Source organism: Myotis myotis, unplaced genomic scaffold (genome assembly GCF_014108235.1).
Source record: "Myotis myotis isolate mMyoMyo1 unplaced genomic scaffold, mMyoMyo1.p scaffold_m19_p_9, whole genome shotgun sequence".
Taxonomy (NCBI): Eukaryota; Metazoa; Chordata; class Mammalia; order Chiroptera; family Vespertilionidae; genus Myotis; species Myotis myotis.
This window is the reverse complement of record NW_023416401.1, coordinates 2,954,185-2,977,984: the sequence shown is the minus strand read 5'-3', so window position 1 is coordinate 2,977,984 and position 23,800 is coordinate 2,954,185. Positions and strand designations below refer to the sequence as shown.

Here is a 23,800-nt window from a genome sequence, read left to right as displayed (position 1 = left end):
TTAGTACTCAGTGCACTTGTCTGAGCTTCCAACTCTATGTGCTGAGCCCCACCCATTTTTGTGGGTTGCATATATAAACACACAACACGCATGCTGAGGACTGCTGTCTACATATGTGTCCCCTCTAACATGTATCTGTTTGACATGAAGTGCCAATTGATAGTTAATTGGTGTGTGTCACCAAAGGTGGTTTGGGCGAATGCTCTGCTCTTACCGAGGGTCAAGGGCACGAGCTAGTAGAGTCAAGTGTCAAGGGCAGGATGTCTGGGGTGCTGATCTGGTCCAGATGTGGTTTGCTCCCTTCAACGGCCATGGCCTCTTTTCTCTCAGTAGTAAAACCTTGGGCCTGGGTGGATTTGTTGATCTCTAAGGGGCTTTTCAGTGCTGTGATTCTTGCAGCTTTTAAAAACATCCCAACTACTCCTTCATAGAGACTTCGGAATGACTTCAGTTTTTAACTTGAAGGGCAAGGATTTTCAGGCACTCACAGTGATAGGAGAATGATTGTAGGGCCAGTAACAATACATCATATGACATTCTCCGTATTTTTTATATGCCTGACTTTTAAACGTAATTTTTCTCATTGGCTGTACTGCTTTGACTACTAAAGATAAACTTTTTGCAGACTGGGGCCAGTTAGTATTAAAGGCAGGGAAGTGTAACATTACGAAGAAAAATTATTCATTTTGTTAATTTTGTACTTGAATGTTTGAGAGTCCCGAGCCTTCATGAGTATCACCCAATTCAGTGGTGTGGGTCCGCGTTAACAATACTAGGATAGCCCTCAGATCTAGCAAGTCCTCCTCTGGCTATTTTTCTATAGATAAGTCTGTTTCATACTGTACACATACTGTGTGTACCTATATAAGGATATGCATTGAAGCCTTTTTTTTTTTAAATAATTACAAAAGATTGGGTTAGTTGATTTCTGAAAACCTATCACTAGCACCAATTTAATAAATTATGGTAACGTGCAGTCAGATTTCAGACCCTTCCTGTGTGAAATAGAACATTTCAGTTCTAGTTCCAGGTCAAGAAAAGGCTTACGAAACCACCCCAGTGCTTTTGGCATGGACCTAGCACAGCTACAAGGAAGGACGTCAAAATGATCAGTGGGATTTCAGGGCTTCTGAATGAAGGGAAACTGGACAAAGGCCACAGAGAGAAGCTGCGACGCTGAAGAACAGAAAGTCACGCGGCGTAGAAATAAGATGGGGATGACCTAAACTAACGCTAGAACATTCTGGAGTTGGGTTGAGAACAACCTATAGAAAGCTGAGCTCTAAGTAGGCCCCAAGGAAGATTGGCTAAATTGGTGGATAGTTAAATAATAGATACGTTTCCGTGTTGTATCGGGAATGACCACGCTGAGCTGAGTTTTCTGTGCCGGAGAGATTATACCAGTTGGTTAAACCATTGTGATATTTCTGACATTCTCTTGGCTGATGGAATATTTCTCCTCTCTTCTGGTCGTGAAAGTATAGTTTAAAGGGATCTTGCTAGTGTCTACAGTTGAGACACAGAAGAACGTGAGTGTAGTGTGTTCTGGTCTGCTGTTGCCCACATGAAGTAAAGTATGTAATGTGGGTTTTCCCCAGCGGCAGTGCTTTTAAAGCAGCTTGAGCTATTGAATCGGAGGTGCTGTTATAAATACGATATGGCATTCATAACAGAGGGACCTGGAGAGGTGCTCCATCCACGATCTGTTCTTAGGTCTTCTTTTCCAAAATAAACCTGCCTATAATAAAATAAATACTGGAGTAACAGTGCACTTATGTAGTTCTGTATATTGTAATTTTAATATTTGTTTTATGTTAATTTTAAAATCTTACTTGACCATAGTGTACAACTATATATTGTGGTTTTAATATTGGTTTCTGTGTTAATTTAAAGATAAAGTTACTTCACAGTCATAAGTTAAAATATTTAAACCCAGATTCCCCCTCTATCCCAATTTCCATGTATTATTTAATGTGTTAGTGGATTCAGGAAATAGTAAAAAAAAAGGTTAACCTAAAGGGGCATGGTCTACACCAGGGGTCCTCAAATTTTTTGAACAGGGGGCCAGTTCACTGTCCCTCAGACCTTTGGAGGGCCGGACTATAGTTTAAAAAAAAAACTATGAACAAATTCCTATGCACACTGCACACATCTTATTTTGAAATAAAAAAACAAAACGGGAACAAATACAATATTTGTATTTGCATGTGGCCCGAGGGCCGTAGTGTGAGGACCCCTGGTCTACACCATCTTTAGTATTCCACAAGTTCCCGGAACTGGAAATGTGAAATGACGTAAATGACTCTTTTCATTATTAAGTTAAAGTTTGATGCCACCCAGCTTTCCTTCTGTTGTGTGAAATGCAGCCCTTTTGCTCTGCTGCGTTCAGTCAGGGGTCTAGCATTGCCCTTTCAGCGTTCTCTCCTTTCTTTTGCACATGTGCAGTTCGAAGACATTTCACACTTGATTTTATTCGTAGTAATTGTCATTAGTTCACAACTCTGAAGAGCACATACGCCAGGGCCAACCATGGAAACGTGAGGTATTTGCTGCTACCTCTTCAAATATCTATACTAATAAAAGGGCAATGTGCTAATTAGACCGGACGTCTTCCGGACGTCCTTCCTGACAAAGCGGAGGCGTGGCCAGCCTGCAAACCCCCTAGCACTAAACCTTAAAATGAAGGTTTGGTACTAATTAATTAAATACATTTTAATTAAACAACCCTAACATAGTTTCAGGGAGTTATCTCAGATAGTTATTTCTGTAACTCAGAGATAGGTGGCTTTATTGCATTTAGAAGTGATGAAACTGGAATGCAAGGCATTTTGAATGTGGTGAGAATCCAGAGGAAAACACCCCCTGTCATGGTGGAGGGGAACCTCACTGTAGAGCACATGGCTTTTTTCTCTCCCAGGCTTGCACCCCTTGAATATGACATTTAGCGGACATAGTTAAACTTTATCTCCACTGACTTGATAAAAAGTTTAAAGTAGTTAACTTTTTTTAAATCCTCACCCAAGGATATTTTTTTTCCAACTGATTTTTAGAGAGAGTGAAAGGGGGGAGAGAGAGAGAGAAACATTGATGTGAGACACATCCATCGGTTGCCGCCCGGCTGGGGCCAGGAATGGAACCTGCAACCCATGTATGTGCCCTTGACCGGGAAGTGAACCCCCTAGACCTTCTGGGGCCAGGGCCGGCACTCTAACCACAGAGCCACACCAGCCAGGGCTACAGTAGTTGGCCTTTGAGTTACATTCTCTATTTCATCTTGACCTTAAATATTAATATTTATTTTGGAATGTGAAACTAACATTAAATGGTTGGTTAGGATTTTCACTTTTTTTAAAAAAAATATGTTCTCTTAGCGAAAGAAGAAAAAATATCTTATGGAAATGATTCAGAGTCAGTTTTTTAATGTTCTTCCAATTGTCTTGATCATCAAATAATAGACTGATAAGTGCTCAAAAAGTAATTCTTTTGTGTGAATCCTGGAACTTAAAATACTTCCCAGCAGCCTACAGGAACTCTCAAGGCTATGCATATTTTTTTAAAAAAACACAACAACCTTTTTTCCACATTCTTTTGTGTGAAAAGAAATTCAAGAGATTCTATCACTAGGTTTTGAAATGTTTTAAGGTTTAATGGCACCTTTTCCATTAATAGTTTAAATCACTTTTTCTTCCACAAAAGAAATCATTTGGCAGCTTTTAAAATATATGTCCAGACCTCAAAAGGGCCTGCTACACACAGGTTCCTGGGAGTGTTTTGTGAGTGACTCAGTGCAGTCCCTGATTTGTTTGCTTGCTGTTCAGAAAACCTAGAACTATTTTGTTTGTAACTCGACCAGTTGTTGGCGGGTGGATACGCTTGGCTGGACTCTGATCTCCAGCAGTATGCCTCTTACTTGATTGGGCAGTTTTTCAGTGACTTCTGAAATAAACGACTGAAAAAACATTAATTTTATTAAGTTTACAGGGGATACAACCCACTTCCGCTTAACATAAATCTTGAACAAACTGGAGACTATGGCCACTTATTTACATTTTTGCTTTTGTTGTCTTAACTGGTTAACACAATGGTTTGGAGTCTGAAGTTCATTCTCGATGGCTTTCTGGTTCAGGAGAAAATGAAAAATGCTTTGTGCAGCCGAAATATTCGCCTCTTGCACCGCCTTTGGCACCACCCCCTGTAGAACCTTCCAGGTGCCAACGTCTCCAAGATAGGGTTCTCATGCCCTCCTCCCATGGTACAGGGCAGGGATTCACGGTTTACATTTCACACACACATCACACACATCACTCACGCAGTGGCACAGAGTTGATGGAAGCATCGGTTGCATACAGGAAAGTGCACCCAGAGGGGTAGCCTGCTGAGTGGTCCCCAGTGGAACATACAGTTGAATCAGCCACGGGTGGGTCACAGCACTACAGGCACCCAGGGTTAGCCTCTTCCAAAGGTCATCGTCCTCCGGGGGTAATTCTTGACTTGATTTCTAATAGCATAGACCCGGGGTCAGCAAACTCATTAGTCCACAGAGCCAAATATCAACAGTACAACGATTGAAATTTCTTTTGAGAGCCAAATTTTTTCAACTTAAACTATATAGGGAGGTACATTGTTATTAACTTAATTAGGGTACTCCTAAGCTGGCCTTTGCTAAAAACGACCTCAGTCTGACAGGTACATTCGCTGAGGTCGACCCCTTCCAAGTCTCCCGTCCACACTCATCTTGTGTACTGTTTCGTCTATCTCCTTTCCGAAACCGACTTCTGTGCATGGGCCACGAAGTTTCAATCGCACTGTACGTGCGCGCCCGCACGTGGTATTTTGTGGAAGAGCCACACTCAAGGGGCCAAAGAGCCGCATGTGGCTCGCGAGCCTCGGTTTGCGGACCACTGGAATAGACCGCTTGCTTGTTTTGGGACGTACTTTATGACGGCATACACTACACGATACTACCTTTTGTGCCTGGCATCATCTTCCACTTGATTTGTAAAACTGCCCATATTCTTGTGCCATCTACTTTGTTAGTCACAAAGTTAGTAAAGACTCACTGACACTAGAGGAACATCCGGGAAGTTAAGGAAGTTGAAAAAAAAATTTAAAAAGAACATGAAAAGAATGGATCAACGGTTCCATTGCAGCTCAAGGTCACTGGCATGTTTATGGTGCCCAGCCACGAAATGCCTTTTGTGGGTTTTCCAACTCAGACATCTTTTTCTGTAATTCTGGTAATTTGGCAGCATGGCTCCGGTCAAAAGCCAAACGTATTTGGAATTCAGTGAGTTCTAGCCTCTGTTTAGGAGAAGGAAGATGGAGGCGAAGAACTAAATGTCTTTTTGACTTGAAGTGTTCAAGCCGACGGTTTGAGTGTTAACAGATTCTAATCTCAAGTGGTGCTTCTTAATGACTTCTCTGAACTTAGTAGTGACCCACTTCTTAATGAGGCCTTACACAGCTTTATTTTTAATTAAAAAAAGGTTACATGGAGGGGTTATACTTCCACAAACTGCCCGTTTCCCCAGCTGTTCAGTGCATCTTTGGGTACAGTTGACCTTCTTTTGTGTTTGTGTAGATTTTTAACTTTTTAAAAATACCTTTTTCAACAGTTCATTGATTTTTAGAAAGAGGGGGAGAGAGAAAAAAGACAGAAGCATCAATGAGAGAGCAGCACATCCATTGGCTGCCTACTCCATGCCTCCTACCCTCCACCTGGGCGTGTGCCCTGACCGGGAATCGAACCAACAACCTTTTGGTGCAAGGAATGATGCCCAGCCAACTGAACCATACATGCCAGGCTGTGTAGGTTTTTTAAGTATATGAAAGGTTGCCATGGAGAATGCTGCGTGCATACTTGTTCCAAGATCTTTTCCTAGAGGCCTTTCCTCTCCATTTATAATGCTTGCTGAGTAGATCTGGATTCTAGGTGGAGGATTTTTTGCATAATGATGAGGTCGAAGGGATTAAATTCCAGAAGTAATGGCCCACCAAGGATTTGTTGCTTCAAGGCAGCCCTCATTTATTGATGTTCTTACACATGTGGGCCTGCTTTTACAGTATTTAAAAAGGTTGTACACATTGTCTGGCCTTAGCTTATTGCTATATAATTTGTATTTACTTGTGTTTCATCCCTACACATAGTTTTTCTACCAGACAAGTGATCGTTTACATACAGTGTTTGTGTTTTCAGCATTACAGTTTATTTACAGTTCTGTCTTTTCTGTTTGACAGATAACTAGGAACATTTGGGGAGAATATCATAACTATCGACTTAATTTATGAGCTGATTTATAATTAAGTACCTCGTAAATAAAACTGAATTATTCCATGATTTGGGTTATGGTCTTACCTTTATTTGAGGAGGTCTTAATACAGGTATGTTTAAAAGGGGGGTAGCGGTATATTTAAATGTAGATAAAAATGGATTATCAAACCACTTTTAACATTTTATGGCCTAAAATTATTAGCATTTTGAAAAACAGTGGGGCTACTTTTTTTAGTATTTGCATAAGTAATGGATATTGTCAGAATTCAGAATCCTTATTTTCCCGAGCCTTGATTCTTCATAATTAAGATAAACAAATGTTTATACACACACACATATACACAGATATATATCTGTGTATATGTGTGTGTGTGTATATATATATATCCTATATAATAAAAGGGTAATATGCAAATTGACCCTAACAGTGGTTGCTATAATGTGCACTGACCACCAGGGGGGCAGACACTCAATGCAGGAGCTGCCCCCTGGTGGTCAGTGCACTTCCACAGGGGGAGCTCCTCTCAGCCAGAAGCTGGCTCATGGCTGGCCAGCACAGCAGCCGTAGCGGGAGCCTCTCCCACCTCTGAAGCAGCGCTAAAGATGTCCGACTAATGGCTTAGGCTTGTTCCCCACAGGGAGCGGGCCTAAGCTATTAGGTGGACATCCCCCAAGGGTCCCCAAGCTGCCAGAGGGATGTCTGACTGCCAGCTTAGGCCTGATCCCCGCCAGGGAGCAGACCTAAGCCGGCAGGTGGACATCCCCTGAGGAGTCTTGGACTGCGAGAGGGTGCAGGCCGGGCTGAGGGACGCCCCCCCAAGTACATGAATTTTCGTGCAGCAGGCCATATATATATATATAGTTTCTGGAATACTGTTCGGTGGTAGGTGAGCCAAGTTATAAATTGAAACCATTCTTCTCCAAATGCAGTCTTCTTAGACCTCATGCTATATATCACATTGTATTTATGTGTTCATATTTTCACATTGAGATATTTCACTTGTGTGATACTTATTTTTGTGTGTGGTATGAAGTAGTGGGTCTTGCTTTATGTATACCCATCCCTGATTTTATATACATAACACAACATATAATAACATGTGGGCAACTATCATTTATCAATATAGTTTCTATTTTTCTGAACTAAAGTGGTTTTTTTTTTTTTATCAAGTGTGATATTTCCGTAGATTTTTAGGTTTCATTGTTTTTCTCTCTCCAGTTTTCCTGGGTTAGCGGCTGAGAGAGGCAGTGTAGCACAAGGGTCAGGAATGGATCTTCTGACACTTGGTTGTGGTGGAATTTGGACAACGCATTTGACCTTGCTAGCCCTCAGTGCCCATTGGTAAGATTGTTCTGAAGATCGAATGGGCTGCCCTGGCCGCCTGGCCCAGTTGAGAATCTCCCTGGACGCCAAAAGGTTGCACGTTCGATTCCTCCTAGGTGGCAGGTCTAACTCAGGGTGTGTCCGGGAGGCAGCTGATCAACGTTTCTTTTTCACACCAGTGTTTCTCTCTCTCCCTTCCTCTCATTCGGTCTTTACTGTGTTAAGTACTTTACATGTATTAACTCATTTAATTTGGGAAAAAAACCACACCACTACCATATTCATTTTACATATGAGAACACCAAAGCACAGACGGGCTACGCCACAGAGCCGGAAGTGACCTCAGTAAGTGATAAAGCATTCAGGTGCCAGCAGCCGACGGCAGAGCTTGGGTTCTAGGTTTGACAGTTATTTAAATGCAGGTAAAACAGTTTTAAAGCCGGATTGCCATCGGTTCTATCTTGTATATGCATGAAGTTCAACCATAAAAAAAGAACACACGTTTTCTATTGCAAAACATTGTACATGTCGAGGAGTATATAAAGCATGTATTTTCACAGCTTAAGCAATAAAGTATATAAAATATGTCAGCTTAACTACCAGCCTTGTTAAGACACAGAATAGTGCCAGGGCCTTGGGAGTCTCCAGAGTACTGTTCCCATCCCCTCCCTCTAGCCCAGCGGGAGTGCACTTCTTACGGTCCTAGGGGCCTCCTAGACAGCATATAAATATAGGTTGTGACATATTTACGCATTTCAGTTCTCTATTACATGTTTTGAAACTTTATTTGCTATTTTTTCATATCACTTCATATTATTATGTTTGAACAATTTCTCAGTGATGTCTTCCTCAGGACTTCAGCTGTCCTTTCATTCTTTTATTTTTGTCTTTCATGGATGCCATGTTCTTTGGAAGCTTGTTTAAACCAAGTCAATGGCCTTTTAGGCTTCCTCCACGTGAATAGGGGCTCACTTTTTGAATATTAAGAATTATATGTCACGGGGGGCGGGAGGGGAGGGATCAAGATGTTAGAGGTGCTTGGGGGGAGGGGGCATGGCCAAAGAAAGGTTGGGAGCCACTGGTCTAGAGGTACCAATATGTTTGTTTTTCTAACAGTTAGTCCCTGCTTTCTAAAAGTGATTTTGCCACCTCTGCGTATACATACATATTTTTACCTGGGTGTGTGTGTGTGTAGAGGAGATGGGATGCGGGTCCTCTCTGAACTGCACACCACGGAGTGGACTCGTAGACTCGCAGGGCTGCAAGCCGCATGCGTGCTCATCTTTACCGGCTGGTCATGCGAGCCCGTGTTCCAAACTCTACATGTTTTTTCATAATTTTCCTATACGTGTTAGAGTCAAACTTTAACGTCTTTCACAATCTAGTGGGCTGCATTTTGCTATCTCCTTTTAGTTTCCACTTGCATCCCCCTGGTTACTAATGAGGTGGAGATGGTTTTGATTTTATTATTTTTTAAATATATTTTTATTGTTTGATACCATCACAGGTATTTCCCATTTTCTCCCTCTTCCCCGCTTCCTTCCAGCCCCTACCCACTCCCCACCCCGTTGCCTGCGTCCATGGGCTGTGCATGTACGTTCCCTGGTTTATCTCTTCTTGTCCCCCACCCCACGTGGCGGTCTGTGTTGGCCTTTCCTTCTTCCTGGAGGTACCCGGGACCCCGGCCTGTGGCTTGGCCTGGCTGTTAGTTTCCCATTCCCTTTGGGGAAGGTTTCTCAGCCTTGGCTTGTGTGGGGTGTTTCCCAGGACGGTGAGCCTTCTGGGAAGGGGCTCCTTTGATGAAAGCTAATGTTTGCCTGGCCTTACTGTGTGGAGGCCAGCACTTCACTGGCATTGTCTCCGGTAACCCTCACACCCCTGGAGGGCGGGGAGGGAGGGAGGGAGGCGGTTCCTCCGCATCCATTGTACAGAGGCCTGGACAAAGCCTGTTGTAAACCATTCGCCCACAGGCACGCCCCGGGCGGTGGCGGAAGGGTGGGAAGCAAGGAGATTAGTCTGTCTCCTCCAGCTCTGAGGACTTGGACTTTGGAATGAGGACCTGAGGGACCCCAGTGTCAGGGAGCAAACTTTGGCCTAGGAGTGGGGACTCTACCAGATGGAGCCCAAGCAGGACAGGTTTCCGTCCTGCTGCCCCTGGGTGGTGGCGTGAAGAGAAGGGGCGAGCGGACGAGGAGTTGCTGGTTCTGTGAATCGCCCTGTTTCTCCTGATCTCAGCTTGGCCCAGAGTCAGTCAGCCCGTTCCCGAGAGGCTCATGGGACTGCGCCCAGCCATGGGCTCCCCAAGGGCCCGAGAAGCCATGGGCTCCCCAAGCGCCTGAGAAGCCATGGGCTCCCCAAGCGCCTGAGAAGCCCTGGGCTCCCCAAGCGCCCGAGAAGCCCTGGGCTCCCCAAGCGCCCGAGAAGCCATGGGCTCCCCAAGTGCCTGAGAAGCCATGGGCTCCCCAAGGGCCGGAGAAGCCATGGGCTCCCCAAGGGCCCGAGAAGCCATGGGCTCCCCAACGGCCCGAGAAGCTGGCTGTCGCTGTCAGGCCCTTTGCGTCCATCCTAGTGGCCTTTGGCGCCACTGGCAGCACAAGCGTTTATTTGGCTTCTTGTTTGATCTCTTGGCCTTGGCCTTTAAGTATTCAGAAATGTTGAGTCCTTGAGAGGTAGTTTAGTGTCTTTGAAGGGACCTAATAAATAGTGCTTCTTATCCATCTACGTCCTGAACAAATAAGACAGCAAGAGAGTGAGCAGATAGGGAACCCAGATACAATCTTTACGACTGATAAAGACAGGCTTGGAGAATGTGCCTGAATGGGTCAGGTCTCAGAATCCATCCCCCCACCGCACCCAGCACAGCCCATGCGGGCCGCCTCAGCCTGCGGGGCCTGCCTCTGCACATCCCCTAGGACCTAATGGTTTTGGCACTGCATGGCAGGCTGGCCCTGGGGTGGGGAGTGGGTAGGGGCTGCGGGGGTGGGGGGTAGGGGGTGGGAGGGTGGGAGGGGTGGGGGGTGGGGGGTGGGGGGTGGGAGGGGGGGGGGGGGGTGGGGCCGGACTCCAGGGGCCCAGGCAGTTCATCCAGCTGGGGGAGAGCTCAGCAGGTCGGGGTGGCATTGCTGGTGTAGCGCCCGCCCTCTGCCTACAGGCAGGGAGAATAAGGCTCGTCCCCAGGTTTTGGAGGAGATGTTGAGTGTCTGTTCTTACCATTGGGTGTGTGCTCCTCGGCCAGCACAGGGATGGCCCCGGGGGAGGGGGAGAGCTGCTGTCAGGACATTCTTGCTCCCAACCTGCTGGGGAGCCTTACTGTTCACAGGGCGCTCTGACCTCAGGGGCCTGGAGGACGGTGTAGAGCTGGGAGGGCAGTAGGGCGCGGGGGGGGGGGGGGGGGTGGGCAGTGGGGCCGGAAGGGCAGTAGGGCCTGGAGGGCAGTGGGGCCCGGGCAGCAGTAGGGCCTCCAGCGTTAGAACACAAGCCAGTCCCGACCCGGGAAGAGTGATCCAGGCGAACCTGTGCCCCGGAGGGGGTCCCGAAGGGCCCCAAAGACCAGGCAGAGAGCCGGCAGCGGGTGAGGGGGATGGCCCCGCCCGGCTTAACCTTTCCCTAAAGCTGATCGGGCCAGGCCTCCTGCGCTGATCCGTGGCCTTTGCACTAAACACAGAGTTCAAAGGGGAAAGGAGGGCTTAAAGACAGTGAATCTGCCCATGAGAAAGGAAGGCGCCCCCAGAAGGCGGGGCATTTCTGAGTCTTGTCCGTCAGTGGCAGTATCTCACTGTCACTTAAAAACAGCAAATACCGCCCGGCTGGTGTGGCTCAGTGGTTGAGCGTCAGCCTGTGAGCCAGGAAGTCACGGTTGGATTCCCAGTCAGGGCTCCACCCCCAGTGTGGGGCCTGCAGGAGGCAGCCGATCAGTGATTCTCATCATCGATGTTTCTCTCTCTCTTCCTCTCTGAAATCAATAAAAATATATTTTAAAAAATATAAAAAAATAGCAAATATTGTTCTGTTCATTAGTCTCTTGGCAATAGAGGTGGAAATAACCCCGTTTCCTGGCCTTAGGGTCTCTGCTGATTCAGGCCGGGGGCCCGTGGTCCCTCCAGAAGCGCTGACCTGCCTCGGACCTTCGGCTGAGGTCCCGGTGAGCCCTGCCTCTTCTGAGGCCCTTGGCCTGTCGCCCTCCCTGGGGTCCGGGGTCTGCTCCAGGCCCCGCCTCTCACACAGCCGCCTCCCTGGAGAACAGCCGCCACCGTCAGTTGCGGTCACACATGGAGATCAGAACCCCTGTGGCCGAGGCGGCACAGCCTCTTGCTGCTGAGCCACCTGCCGACTCTGAAACCAGCCACGCTGTCCGTTCGAGGCTGCGAGCCAGCCGGTCCCAGGCCGCTCAGGCCCACGCAAGCCCCTTCTCCCTGCCCGCAGCCCCGGGCCTCCCTGGGTGTTTCCTTCCCCAACGTGGGACTCCTTCTCGTTCCCCATGGTCCCTGGAGGCGACCCCAGGATGCCAGCGTCTCTGATGGGACCCAGGAAACAGCCCCTCTGCTCCCTGCGCCCAGGTCTGGATCCAGTGAAACAGAAGCCAGGAAGGTCAACATTCAGAAAAGGCAAAGCCCACCCAGGTTCGGATCAAAGCCGGGCTGGAGGGCGCGGCTTTTACCAGTTGCTAAAGGGAACCCCGGACATGACCTGTGAGCTCCCGCGTGGACAGGGAGGCCACCGGCTTGTTTCCTGTGGGCCTGCGACTCCCAGGCGGAGGGGCCGGTGGGGCTGGCCGGCCGCTGGGAGTCCGTCCCTCTGCGATGAGTTCAGTCGAGGCCCCTGCTCTGTGGGCTGCACGTCCCAGCGGCTGGGTGTGTGGACCCTTAGACGCCGTTAGACATTACTGAGCCCCCAGGGAGCTCCTGTAATGTGGGTGCTGTCTGTCAGTGTGTAGCACACCGGACATCGAACTGGTAAAGTTACAGAACATGGAATCCGCTTAAAACGATTAGACCAGGTGCCTATGCGACACAGATCCCGGTGTGTATGAGCAGTTGGCTGCATTGTCCACAGCAGGAAAGTGAAGTTAGTGGGAAGAAGAAAATAGTGCTTGTCTGTTTTTGCACATCTCCTCGTGGCCAGCTCAACAGAGGAAGGCAGTTGTTTCCCCGCGTCTGCGGCTGTGTTTACCGTGTGTGTGAGGGCGTCGCACATCACGCCGCCTCCGGAAATGGCAGTTCACACCCTGAGAGGATGAGAGCGAGAAGGCACGTGATGTCAGTGTGAGAGCCGTTTAGTGCTTTTGGATCCTCCGCAGGGACCAGGCCAGGCTTGGGGAGCCGGGGTGCAGGGTGCGGCTGAGTGATGGGGGTGGGAAGGGGTGGGGGTGGGAGTGGGCGGAGTTCCTTCCACGTGGGAAGGGGCTCCAGCAGGGGAGGCATTGCCCTCTACGCCAGCGGTTCTCAACCTTCTGGCCCTTTAAACACAGTTCCTCATGTTGTGACCCAGCCATAAAATTATGTTCGTGGCTACTTCATCACTGTCATGTTGCTACTGTGATGAATCGTCATGTAAGTATCTGATGTGCAGGATGGTCTTAGGCGACCCCTGTGAAAGGGCCGTTCGACCACCAAAGGGGTCGCGACCCACAGGTTGAGAACCGCTGCCCTATGGTCACACTTGGACTTTTACTCTAGAGCAGTGATGGCGAACCTTGTGAGCTCGGCGTGTCAGCATTTTGAAAAACCCTAACTGAACTCTGGTGCCGTGTCACATAGAGAAATTTTTTGATATTTGCAACCATAGTAAAACAAAGACTTATATTTTTGATATTTATTTTATATATTTAAATGCCATGTAACAAAGAAAAATCAAAAAAATGAGTTCGCGTGTCACCTCTGACACGCGTGTCATCGGTTCGCCATCACTGGTCTAGTCTCACCAAAGCGCCCGGAGGGACAGGCCGAGCGGGGTGCTTCGGGGGGACAGCCGCTGGTGAGGTTAGAGTTGATGGAACCGCAGAGCCCAGGTGGGAGCCGGCGGCCCTGAGGGAAAGGCACTGTCGGGTTTGGGCCGCTTTCGGGTGCGGGATTCTTAGCCGGGACCCTCAGCTGCTCCGGATGAGGAAGGAGACGAGAGGCGTGGGGACTGAGGAGCCCAGTGGGACTTTGGGGGAGCATTTCAGAGCCCGGAGGTAGGGGTGAGCTGGGGGAGATGGGGAAGCAGGTCTGGGCGGCGGGAAAAAGGCTCATGACCATGGGGACCTAAAAACGCGGTGGGCCCAGGGCTTTAAATCAGCGGGGTGACTGGGGGAACGTGTTAACCAGAACAAAGGCCACGTCACCCCGAGTTCAGAGCGGGAGCCGGTGGACTGATGCGAACAGGCAGGCGCCGCCTCGCTCCTGTGACCCTCCTGTCCCCAGACAAGGTCGCTGCAGCCGGAGGAGCAGAGCTAATGATTGTCAGAGGAAATGGAAACTCAGACCCGGAGCTGATGGTGGGGGAGCGGATGGTGGGGGCGCTGATGGTGGGGGAGCGGACGGTGGGGGAGCGGACGGTGGGGGAGCTGAGGGTGGGGGAGCGGACGGTGGGGGAGCGGACGGTGGGGGCGGTGGGGCTGGGCAGCTGGGCCTCTGCCTCCCAGGACCCTGAGAAGGAGCATCACCCCAGGGCCGGTGCGCTGGGTCCCAGCTACAAACCAAGGAGGGGTTTCACACCAGAGAGCCCCATGCCCACTGGGCCGAGCTCTCCTGCTAACCAAGCTGAAGGACGGCTTGAGGCTTCAGTGTCCATCGCACACAGCGACTAGAAGACCACGTGTTTTGGTGGGAGCCGGGAGTAACGGCTTCGGGGTTCCTTTTTGTTGTCGCTGAGCTATGAGGCCTGCAGACAGGCGGGAGGTAGATGTGCCGCGCGGGGAGCTCAGAAAGCTTCCAGAGGTGGAGGTACGGGCTGAGCCTGTGGCTCTCGTTAAATATACTGACCCACCCACATCTCTCGAGACTCTATTTAGTGAATCTTGCGCTGGGATCTAGGAATCTGTTTTAGACAAGAGAGCCCAGATTACCTGCTCCGCTGAGCCAGTTCGGGCGCTAAATGACCTCACTCATGTGGAATCTAACGAACAGAATAAACTGATGAGCAAAATAGATCCAGAGACAGAAGCATGGAACAGGCTGTGGGATCTCAGAGGGAAGGCGCCTGGTGGAGGGGGTGGGGGGGGAGAGAATTGTGTGCAAATATGCATAACCCATGGGCACAGACAATAGGGGGGTGAAGGCCTGGGGTTGCGGGGGACGGGGGGGCTAGAGGAGGCCAATGGGGGGGGGGAAGGGGACATTTATAATACTTTCAACAATAAAAATAAAATACTATAAAAAATCTAAAAAGTAAAAATAAATGGGCTGTAGGACAAATATACTGCGAGTTAGATTCATGTCATAAAAGTATGAATCCCACTGTTGCTAACAGCTAAGGCCCTGCATAGCCATGTGCCAGTCTGTCCTGGTGCCTCACTCCCAGACCTCATCCACTCCTCACGCTGCCGTGGGCGGGTGCTGTGCTTACACACTCCGTGCTCACGGGGACGGGACTTCTCTGAGGTCACAGCCAGTCAGCAACGGGTGGGGTTCAAACTCAGGTCGTAGGTGGTCTGCCTGTGGAAAGTCCGCATTCCAGACTCCCCAGGCCTGCCCTTCAGAGCCTGCCTTTGGCTCCGAGTCCCTGCAGAGCAGGGGTGGGAGCCTTCTTTCTGCCAAGGGCCACTTGGCTATTTATAACCTCATTCGTGGGCTGTACTGAATTATCAGCTTAGAAACTAGTTGCTATCGGTGGTCAAACATGTCATGAACTCACCCCTAAGGCGTTGGCAGGGCCAGAACAAAGGATTTCTTGCGCCTTATATGGCCCGGGGGCCGATGTTCCCCACCCCCGCTGTCGGGAGCAGTGCCAGGGTACCAGTCATGCTCTGTCTTTCCTATCTGAGTAGCATCTTTATGAAGACACTGGGGTGTCCCATTAGGTCTTCTTGATACAGGAAGTCAGGAGGAATGACTACATCCAGATGGAATTATTCATTTATTGAGAGCCAATCTTGTAGGGTTAAACGTGAATTGTCCTTCCCTGGAGCCCTACAGCAGCAGCAAATAAACTGCAAGCCGTGGCCTAGCAGTTGCCTGGTGTAGCGATCGGGGTTGACTACGACCCACCGTGAATCAGCAGGGCTTCGTCCGCGCCACACGCCTTGCGCAATGACCGCCCTTCCCGCTTCTTCCTGCTCCCGGCAAACTGGTCCTTAGGGAGGAGCCTGCGTGCGCTCCAGCTGTGGCGCCGATTCCACGGCAGGTCTGCGGTCCGTCTTTCTGTCTTTCTGCTGCGTGTGCACTTAGTTCCTGACTGTCCTCCTTTTGGATTATCTTTCTTAGTCTGTGCCGCCCACGTCCAGGGTCACTGAGCTGAAACGTGGGGAGGCCCCATTTCTTCCCCCACCCCCAGCCTCCTTCCTCGGGGAGCCCTGTCCTTAACTGTCTGTGTGCTGATACAGTCGGCCCCCTTTTCATTGCAGCAGCCCCTGCCTGACTCGAGTCTGTGCCCTGACTTGTCTCCCAGCTGTCACTTGTCCCCCGTCAACCTCCTCCCCCTCCCCCCACATTTCCCACGAAGCCTCAGAGAATTCTCTATGAAACACCACCCTCTTCTGCTTAAAATCTGTGCCTGGCTCCCCCAAGCCAACAGGACAACCCCAGGCCCCCCATCTAGGACCTCACCCTGTCTAACTCTCTAGCCTCAACTTTTGACTTTCTGCCTGGCTCCTTGGTCTCCAGGGACACTGTGCTCATTGTCATTCCCCAGGCGGGATGCTGTCTCTCTCTGTCTCTTGCTGCCTCGTTCCAGCTCAGGCAGCGGCTGCCTGGATGGCTTCTCACCACCCCCATGCCGGCTACTCCCCCACTGCCAGCTACTCCCAGGCCCCATACCCTCTGCATATCTTTACTTCCCAGTCTACACTGGCTATTGCAGTCACTCAGCTCTTTATTTTGTTCCCACGTTAAGCCTTGAAGTTCTTAAGGGCAGGGTGGTGGCTTGTTCTGTTTCCGGTGGCAAATGGACAACTTGGTCAATGTTCCTTGAAAGAAGTGTGATTATTGGTTGTCCTTGGGAAGACTCTACGGTTGGAATCACCGTGAAGTGAGAGCCTCTTCACTCATTTGTAAAAGGTGGATCGCTTCCTGTTCTGTAAAACTGAACACACTCACTCGTCAGGGTCTGAAAGCCACGGTCCCGATGCCTGCTTTTGTCTGGCCAAGCGTGTTTTCCACCGTTTTAAATGCTCACATGCTTTTAAAAAGAATCAAAAGGAGAAGAAAATGTGCTCTGACACTCGGAATGAAGTGAGATTCCGAGCTCAGTGTCCGTAAAGTTTTATTAGAATGAGCAGTGCCCTGTGCCAGGAGTTCCGATTGTCTGTGATTTTCTGACGACATCAGCAGTCGCACGGTTTCAGCAGAAAGCCGATGGCCTGCAAAGCCTCACATAGTCACTGTCTGGCCCTTTTCCAGAACACACTGCTGACCTCAGACGCTAAGAGGACGCACGTGACTCGGTCTCATCCTCGTGCTGGGGGAGCTTTTAGAGGGGTGGGTTCTCTCTCATCTCTCACAATCTAACTTCCAGGGTGTCCTCTCCGCCCAGAGAGCGGGGAGTTGGTGCTGGGGGGAGCCACGCGCTGGGGCTGTGCTTTCTGGAAGGGAGGGTGTTCTGAGAAGAGTGTGGGGAGCTGTTTGAAGAGAAGGTGAGCTTCCCACTGCTGGAGGGGTCAAAGGGCGGGAGGACACCCCTTTTTCTTGGGTGTCTCCCTTGAGCTACTGACATTTGAGGTGGGCAATTCACTGGGGGGGTGGGGGGACGTCCTAGGCATTGGGGGATGGTTGGGAGCCATCCTGAGCTCTAGCCACTAGCAGCCAGTAGCTCCCCTCTCGCAGCTTCAGCAGCCAGTAGTGCCAGACACTCCCCAGAGTCACCGATACATCACTGCGCACCCTGTCTCCTTCCTGGCCTCCCACTCTCAGCAGTGCCCATGCCTGATGCCCCCTGCCCCTGCCATCCTCCTCAGCCTGCCTGCACGCCCCCCCCGCCCCCCCCGTGCTGGGTCCTCCTCAGTGGGGGGACTTCCGTAACTCATGCAGATGCTGGGCCTTGTCTGAGGACCAGCCTCCTGTGAGGATGTGCGGGGCTGGAGGGAGCAGCGGACCGCGGGAGGCTGGGTGGAGAGCACAGCGTGGTGGACTTTTCAGCCCCAGGGAGTTGCCTGTGCAGGTGACAGAGGGAGGTGGCCAGGGCTCACGTTCCAGATTGAAGTCTAGAAATGAAACGTACTTGTGTTAATTTATATATATATACTTATCTTTAAAAAATACTTTATTTCTGAGAGGAAGGGAGAGGGGGAGAGAGAGAAGCATCAGTGATGAGAGTCATCGATCGGCTGCCTCCTGCACGCAATCAGTGTTGAAGCCCGCAACCTGCACATGTGCCCTGACCTGGAGCTGAGCCCTGACCTCCTGGTTCATAGGTCAACGCTCAACCACTGAGCCACGCCGGCTGTATCCCTACCCTTGAAACACACACACACGCACGCACACGATTTAGATAGGTTGCTTTTACTTTGTGTAAAATACACTCTATCCTGCAGTGAATGTACATATTGCCGTTTTGTTTTTTAATTATCGGAGTAAATAGTGACACAGACGTCCCCAGAGCGTGAGATGAGGATATAGAAGGCCGTGTGCTTGGATGTGGGGAGCGGCTGCAGTGTTTGGACAGATTCAAGCCTCAGACTAATCAGAGGGCACGATCCTCTCGTGGCAAAGCCACGTGCAAGTCCCACGTGCAAGTCCCACGTGCAAGTCCCACGTGCAAGTCCCAGCACAATGATGGCCAAAGGCTGTGGTTGTGAGCTTGACCTTATGGTCCGAACCTGTGGTCCCACGAGGCTGAGTATATGGCCTATGGGAGGTGCAGCAAGTAAACAAAGCTGGATCAGGTGCATGTAATTGAGTGGATTTGAAACTCACCGGACCATTGTAACCACGCCCTTACTGTGCCTCGTGGAATCAGCTATAAAATAAAGACTCAGCTTGCAGGCCGTGGTGCTGTCGCCAGCTCTCCATCAGAGAGGAGCGTCCCACCCAGCGCCAGCTTTCTTCTCTGTCTGTCTTTCCTCCATCCTTCACCGCCCCTCTCAGGCCCATGGAACCTGGCTGTGCTGGCGCGGCACACTGGGTGGGCTGTGTGCCCTTTTCTTGAAAAGTGAAGGTGCGATGCTGGAGTGGGACCCGCACGCTGCTGGGCGACCCCCCCCCCCCCCAGGCCCCTGCTGGTTCTTCAGCCACAGGAGCAGGTCATGGGGAGGAGAAGCGGGGATGGGTTTATTTACATGTTACTGGGCGAGAGGAGTGGGGTTTGTTTCTTCCACGCCGGCTGTCAAAAAGCTCACCCTGCTCCTCCACATCCCAGGGGTCGCCACCGGGGCCCAGGGGGTGTTGGTGCGTGATCGCTGGGAGGAGGCGCAGCGCTGGACACGCTCTTTTCTGTGTTGCAGGCATCCGCAGGGGCCGGGGAGGCCGCCACGTGCAAGACGGGCTTTCCCGAGGACGTGTACAGCGCGGTCTTGTCCCAGGACGTGCACGAAGGACAGCCTCTTCTCAATGGTACAGTCTCCCCCTCCTTGTCCGTACAGTGCCTGTGCCCTTGACCCCAAAGGGCGCTCATCGGCTCTCCTGCTAGCAAGGGGGAACCGCTGGGTCGCCCCGTGAGCGTGCAGGGACCTCGAGTGCGGGTCCCTCATGCGGCGTTGGCAGGCTCGCGATCCCTTGAAAACTAACTTCCTTTCCATTTTTAAGTCACGGTGGAAGCCATGACATGAGTAATCTTTACTGTTTCTGCACATACTTTACTTATTTTGAAGGAGAATACTTAACCAACCGTCTGATTCGAAATGGTTTTAACAGTTATTTACAGCAACAATCCACTTACTGTTTTATATTACAGAAATTACTGTGATATTCTCTTTGGAAAAACATGTCAGACTGTAATATTTAGCATAACGAACAGCTTTAGCAGGTAAAGTCTGAGGCAGGAGCAAGAAACGCGTACTTTCGTTATGACATTGTTTATAGACATTATGCGGTAGCTAATTTGGTTGTTGCATATGTGAATGTCAAATATAGACTCTTCTCCTGCTTAAATACGGATCGAGTTCGTGTATAGTTATCGTGTGAAAGCTCGTGCCAGTGTGGATAAAACCTGAGAGAAAACGTGAGGGTCAAAGGCAAAATTGAAACTCACCCCCCCCCCCCATTTTACCTCTAATTGAAATCAAATAAAAGATTGGTTAGTTGAATTTTCATGGACTGATTTATCATTGCACAGAATGTCATTGAAATGTGGAAGCAAGAAGAATTGATTAGTAAGTTGTATTTAGATTCTAATTCCCAGACTATCGTGCCTATCTCTGAGGGTGTTTTGGAGAGCTGCTTTTAGAAAGATCCGTGCAACCTCAACTAATTAATTTACACGGGACTCCACCACCCAGCCCTGATGGAAGTGTCTGCAGCCCTGAAGAACCTTAGTGGGACAGGACTTAAGAATAGACCAGTGGTTCTCAACCTTGGCTGCACATTGGAGTCACCTGGGAATCTTTTTAAAATCCTGATTTCTGGGCCTCATCCTCCGGAAATTCTGTTTCTTTGTTACTAATGTTGTGGCCCTACCCCATCACAAAGAAACAGAATTTCTGGAGGATGAGGCACAGAAATCAGGATTTTAAAGAGTCCCAGGTGACTCTAATGTGCAGCCAAGGTTGAAAACCGCTGCCCTAGACAGAGAACTTGGAAATGTAAATGGCTTTTAGCTACTCACATTCTTTGCTGCAGCTTGTCACTTTATTTTCATTTGTATTCTATAATTGTGATTTGCTCACACCTATGTGATCTTTCTGAAGTCAATTTTTTTTTTTAAAAAAGACATCTCATCCCTGCCTCATTACATGGTATTTTAATGAGTAAATATTAGATCATCCTGTTTCAATATTGAGTTCCTATCTCTCTGATGGGTAATGGTTAACAAGATAGAGGTTTAATTCTAATCAAAGTGTGTAGATTTGGTTGAGCTTAATGTGAGTCTTGGAGTTTTTCTGCACATAAGTCATTTCCTTTAAATCCCTAAAATTATTACGTGGCATCCGAGGACCCATGTGACCCTTAAATGTTATTTGAATGCTGAAAAAAAATAATTGATTCGATTTTATAGAATCATTGAGATGGATAAAAAAATGTCACTGACGTGGAATATGTTACATTTTGGCAATTTATTTTTTAGATTCATTTTTAAATGAATAATTCCTCCTGATCTCTTTCCTAAGAGCTTGAATTTACTGGTTGCAAATAAACATATGGTCTGTCAGTAGAAACCATTGATTTAAGATGAAATGCATTGGCATGTTAAACAGGTGCAAAAACGAAAGCCTGTTTTCTAATTCTCCCATAATGCTGGTGACAGTAGGAGTGGGTATAGCCGCTTGCCAGTGCCTGTTTAGTGTAATCTGTACCCTTGGACGGTTCCCTGAGTTCCGAATGCGGGAGATTGGAAATGCTTTTGACACTCTGCTGTAGCCGTCACCAAGAGAAGTGCGCGTGGTCATCTCTGGGAGAATTTCTTTAAATCCTGGGGCCCAGTTCTTACCATTTTTATTTTTTAGCTTTTTTTAAAAAAACTGTTCCTCTCATGACACATTATTTTCTTTCTGTTTCATTCATGGAATATGTTAAAGGATACCAGCATCTTAAAGCTTAAAACATAAACTTCAAAATGTTGATTCATAGAAAAAAAAAATTCTTTTTGGGAGGAAGAAAACAGACTTTTGTGATACATGACATTCCTTTTTACAAGAGTTTCGTCACAGGCTAAGTTTGTTTTTTTTTTTTGAGAATCGTTACTTAGAAGAATTCTAGATTTTTGCCTTTTGTGTCTTAGGGTTGTTTTTTAGTGGGATGGTCATCCGAAGGTGCATCTATCCACTGGACCCAAATGCCATGCCGTGACTATGTGCATGAATTCTGTGGCCGGCAGCAGTCCATTTACCTCACACCCTAAAGCTGCCAGGAGTATTCTGCTGGGCCAGACAGAGGGAACACTTTGCCATGGTTTGGGGACTTGCAGTGTTTGAGGAAAGAGGTCATTGTCCCTAAGAAATATGCAACAGTCCCTAAGGCATTTGCCTCATGGCAAGTCCTACCCTATTAAGGTTGACTTGAGAGTCAAGAGTTACGTTGAAGTTATCACCTATAACTGTTGACGTTCCCTTTAGTTTCCCATTGATGACGGTCGGGGCGTGGAGGAGAGTGGTCCAGCGATACGTATGACGTGCTTTCATAGGGCACATCCCCGGCACGCTAGGCCTTGCACGGAAGTGTAACATTTTGGTCTGTAGGTGCCATGGATGCGGCCTGTCTTACAGACGGTTCGGTAACAATCTCCGTGAAGGTGCCTGAAAACCTTTCCGAATGAGATGATGGAGACATAAGGGGTATTCGTTGTGTTAGAACAGGTGCATAGAAGAGATGTAAGGGCTGGACTTTAGCTTGGAAAGCGCCCCCTTCTACCCACCCCCACCCCCTTTTATGTTTTGCCGCTGGAATGACTATTGTAGAAAGGAGGGACCCATAAACCAGGTGCCTGCAGGTTTGCATCAGTATGTTTTTTGGTAAAATCCTGAGGAGGGCAAGTGCATCTGGCGATGAGCCTTTACGTTTCCCGTTCTATCCTGTTGGCGATTTCCTCGCCTCGGAAAGCCGCTCGGCATTAAACATGGGCCGGGGGGGCCTTTGTTCCGTGTTGTCAGCACAGCGGGCCTCGCCCCGCGGCGCCCGTGCGTGTGTCCTGACAGGCTGCGTGCAGTGCGCCTGCCTCTCTTGCATGTCACGCTGCCGTGCAGCCTTTTTGGTGGCGGACTTTGATTTTTCTTGAGGGATATTTTCTCTGGGGGCTTGTGTTCAAAAGTAGAGTTACTGAGCCAACAGGCATGTGGAGTATGGCAGCATTTTCCTTTGCATTTTTGTAGGCCTCGTCTTTACAGGGCTGAAATCTGTTAGTTCTTTTCTAATCCTCATTTCCATCTCACTTTATAAGGTTTTTCATTTTCCTGTTTCCCCTCAGGTGAAAAGCATTCTTTTCTTATCCCGTGGTATTTTTCTGTGTTTGCCTTTATAAGTTAGGATCATTTGTAAGCACTTCCTGCCAACCCCCTCGTTTTCCCGTAAGCCCGTTGTAGCTCAGAGAGATTGCAGGTTTTTCAGCTCATTAGACGGTTAGCTGCAGAGCTGGAGTTAGAACCCAGGTGTCCTAATTTTTTCTGATGATGGTGATGATGAAAACCCATGATGGTAGAATGCAGGGCAGAGTGGGGGCTGATGGATGCTCGCCTAACGGGGGTCTTGGGACAAGTTCATCTCAGAGCTGGTCTTCCTCATTCCCCACTCGGCATCCTGACGGCGTGTTACCGGACACATTGGAGTGTTGGTGGCTACCAGACGCACCCCCATCATGAAAATAACTTTCCGTTATTGTCGCCATTAGTATTTTGTGCCTGTTTACAAGCAGAGTCATGTAGGGCTGTGCAAAAGCATATTTAGCCCTTGATGGTTTAACTCACAGTCCACTGAGCTGGAAAAATCTCTTGTGGCGGCACTTTAGTTGAAAATAAAATACCTGCAATCATCCATTTCCATCCCGTGGCCGGCGGTGCACCTGACACTGGAGCGCCTGCCCCACGGGGAGGCGGGGAGGAGGGGCGGGCAGCGTGGACGCACGTGGGGAGTGATGTTCCCGGGCTCTGCCGGGGCCTGCGCTCAGATGGCTCCCAGCGCACGCCGCTGACTCGGGCACGTAAATAGCAACGTGCAATTACGAGTATTCTCAGGGACTTCGGGCTCCAGTGCTGGGCAGCACATGGTGATTATTTCCAATCAGATGGAATTTGATTTAGATTCGTTTGCCGACTGATGGAGTGTCCTGGGCATTTACATGCTTGGAGGGAGCTGTCGTGTGGTATCTTCGGTGACAGTCCAGAAATATTTTTTCAAATATATTTTCATTGATGTCAGAGAGGAAGGGAGAAGGAGAGAGAAACATCAATGATGACAGAGAACATAGGTTGGCTGCCTCCTGCACGC

General features: G+C 49.1%; 1 protein-coding gene across 1 annotated transcript in view; it reads left to right on the top strand.

Annotated features, from left to right (window-relative positions):
- The window catches only part of CDH2 (cadherin 2), a 192,688-nt gene that overhangs the window by 5,098 nt on the left and 163,790 nt on the right, over positions 1-23,800 (top strand). Inside the window, exon 2 of the mRNA XM_036322734.1 lies at positions 19,171-19,279. Within this exon, the coding sequence (XP_036178627.1) occupies positions 19,171-19,279 (109 nt within the window). The remainder of the gene's footprint in view (positions 1-19,170; positions 19,280-23,800) is intronic.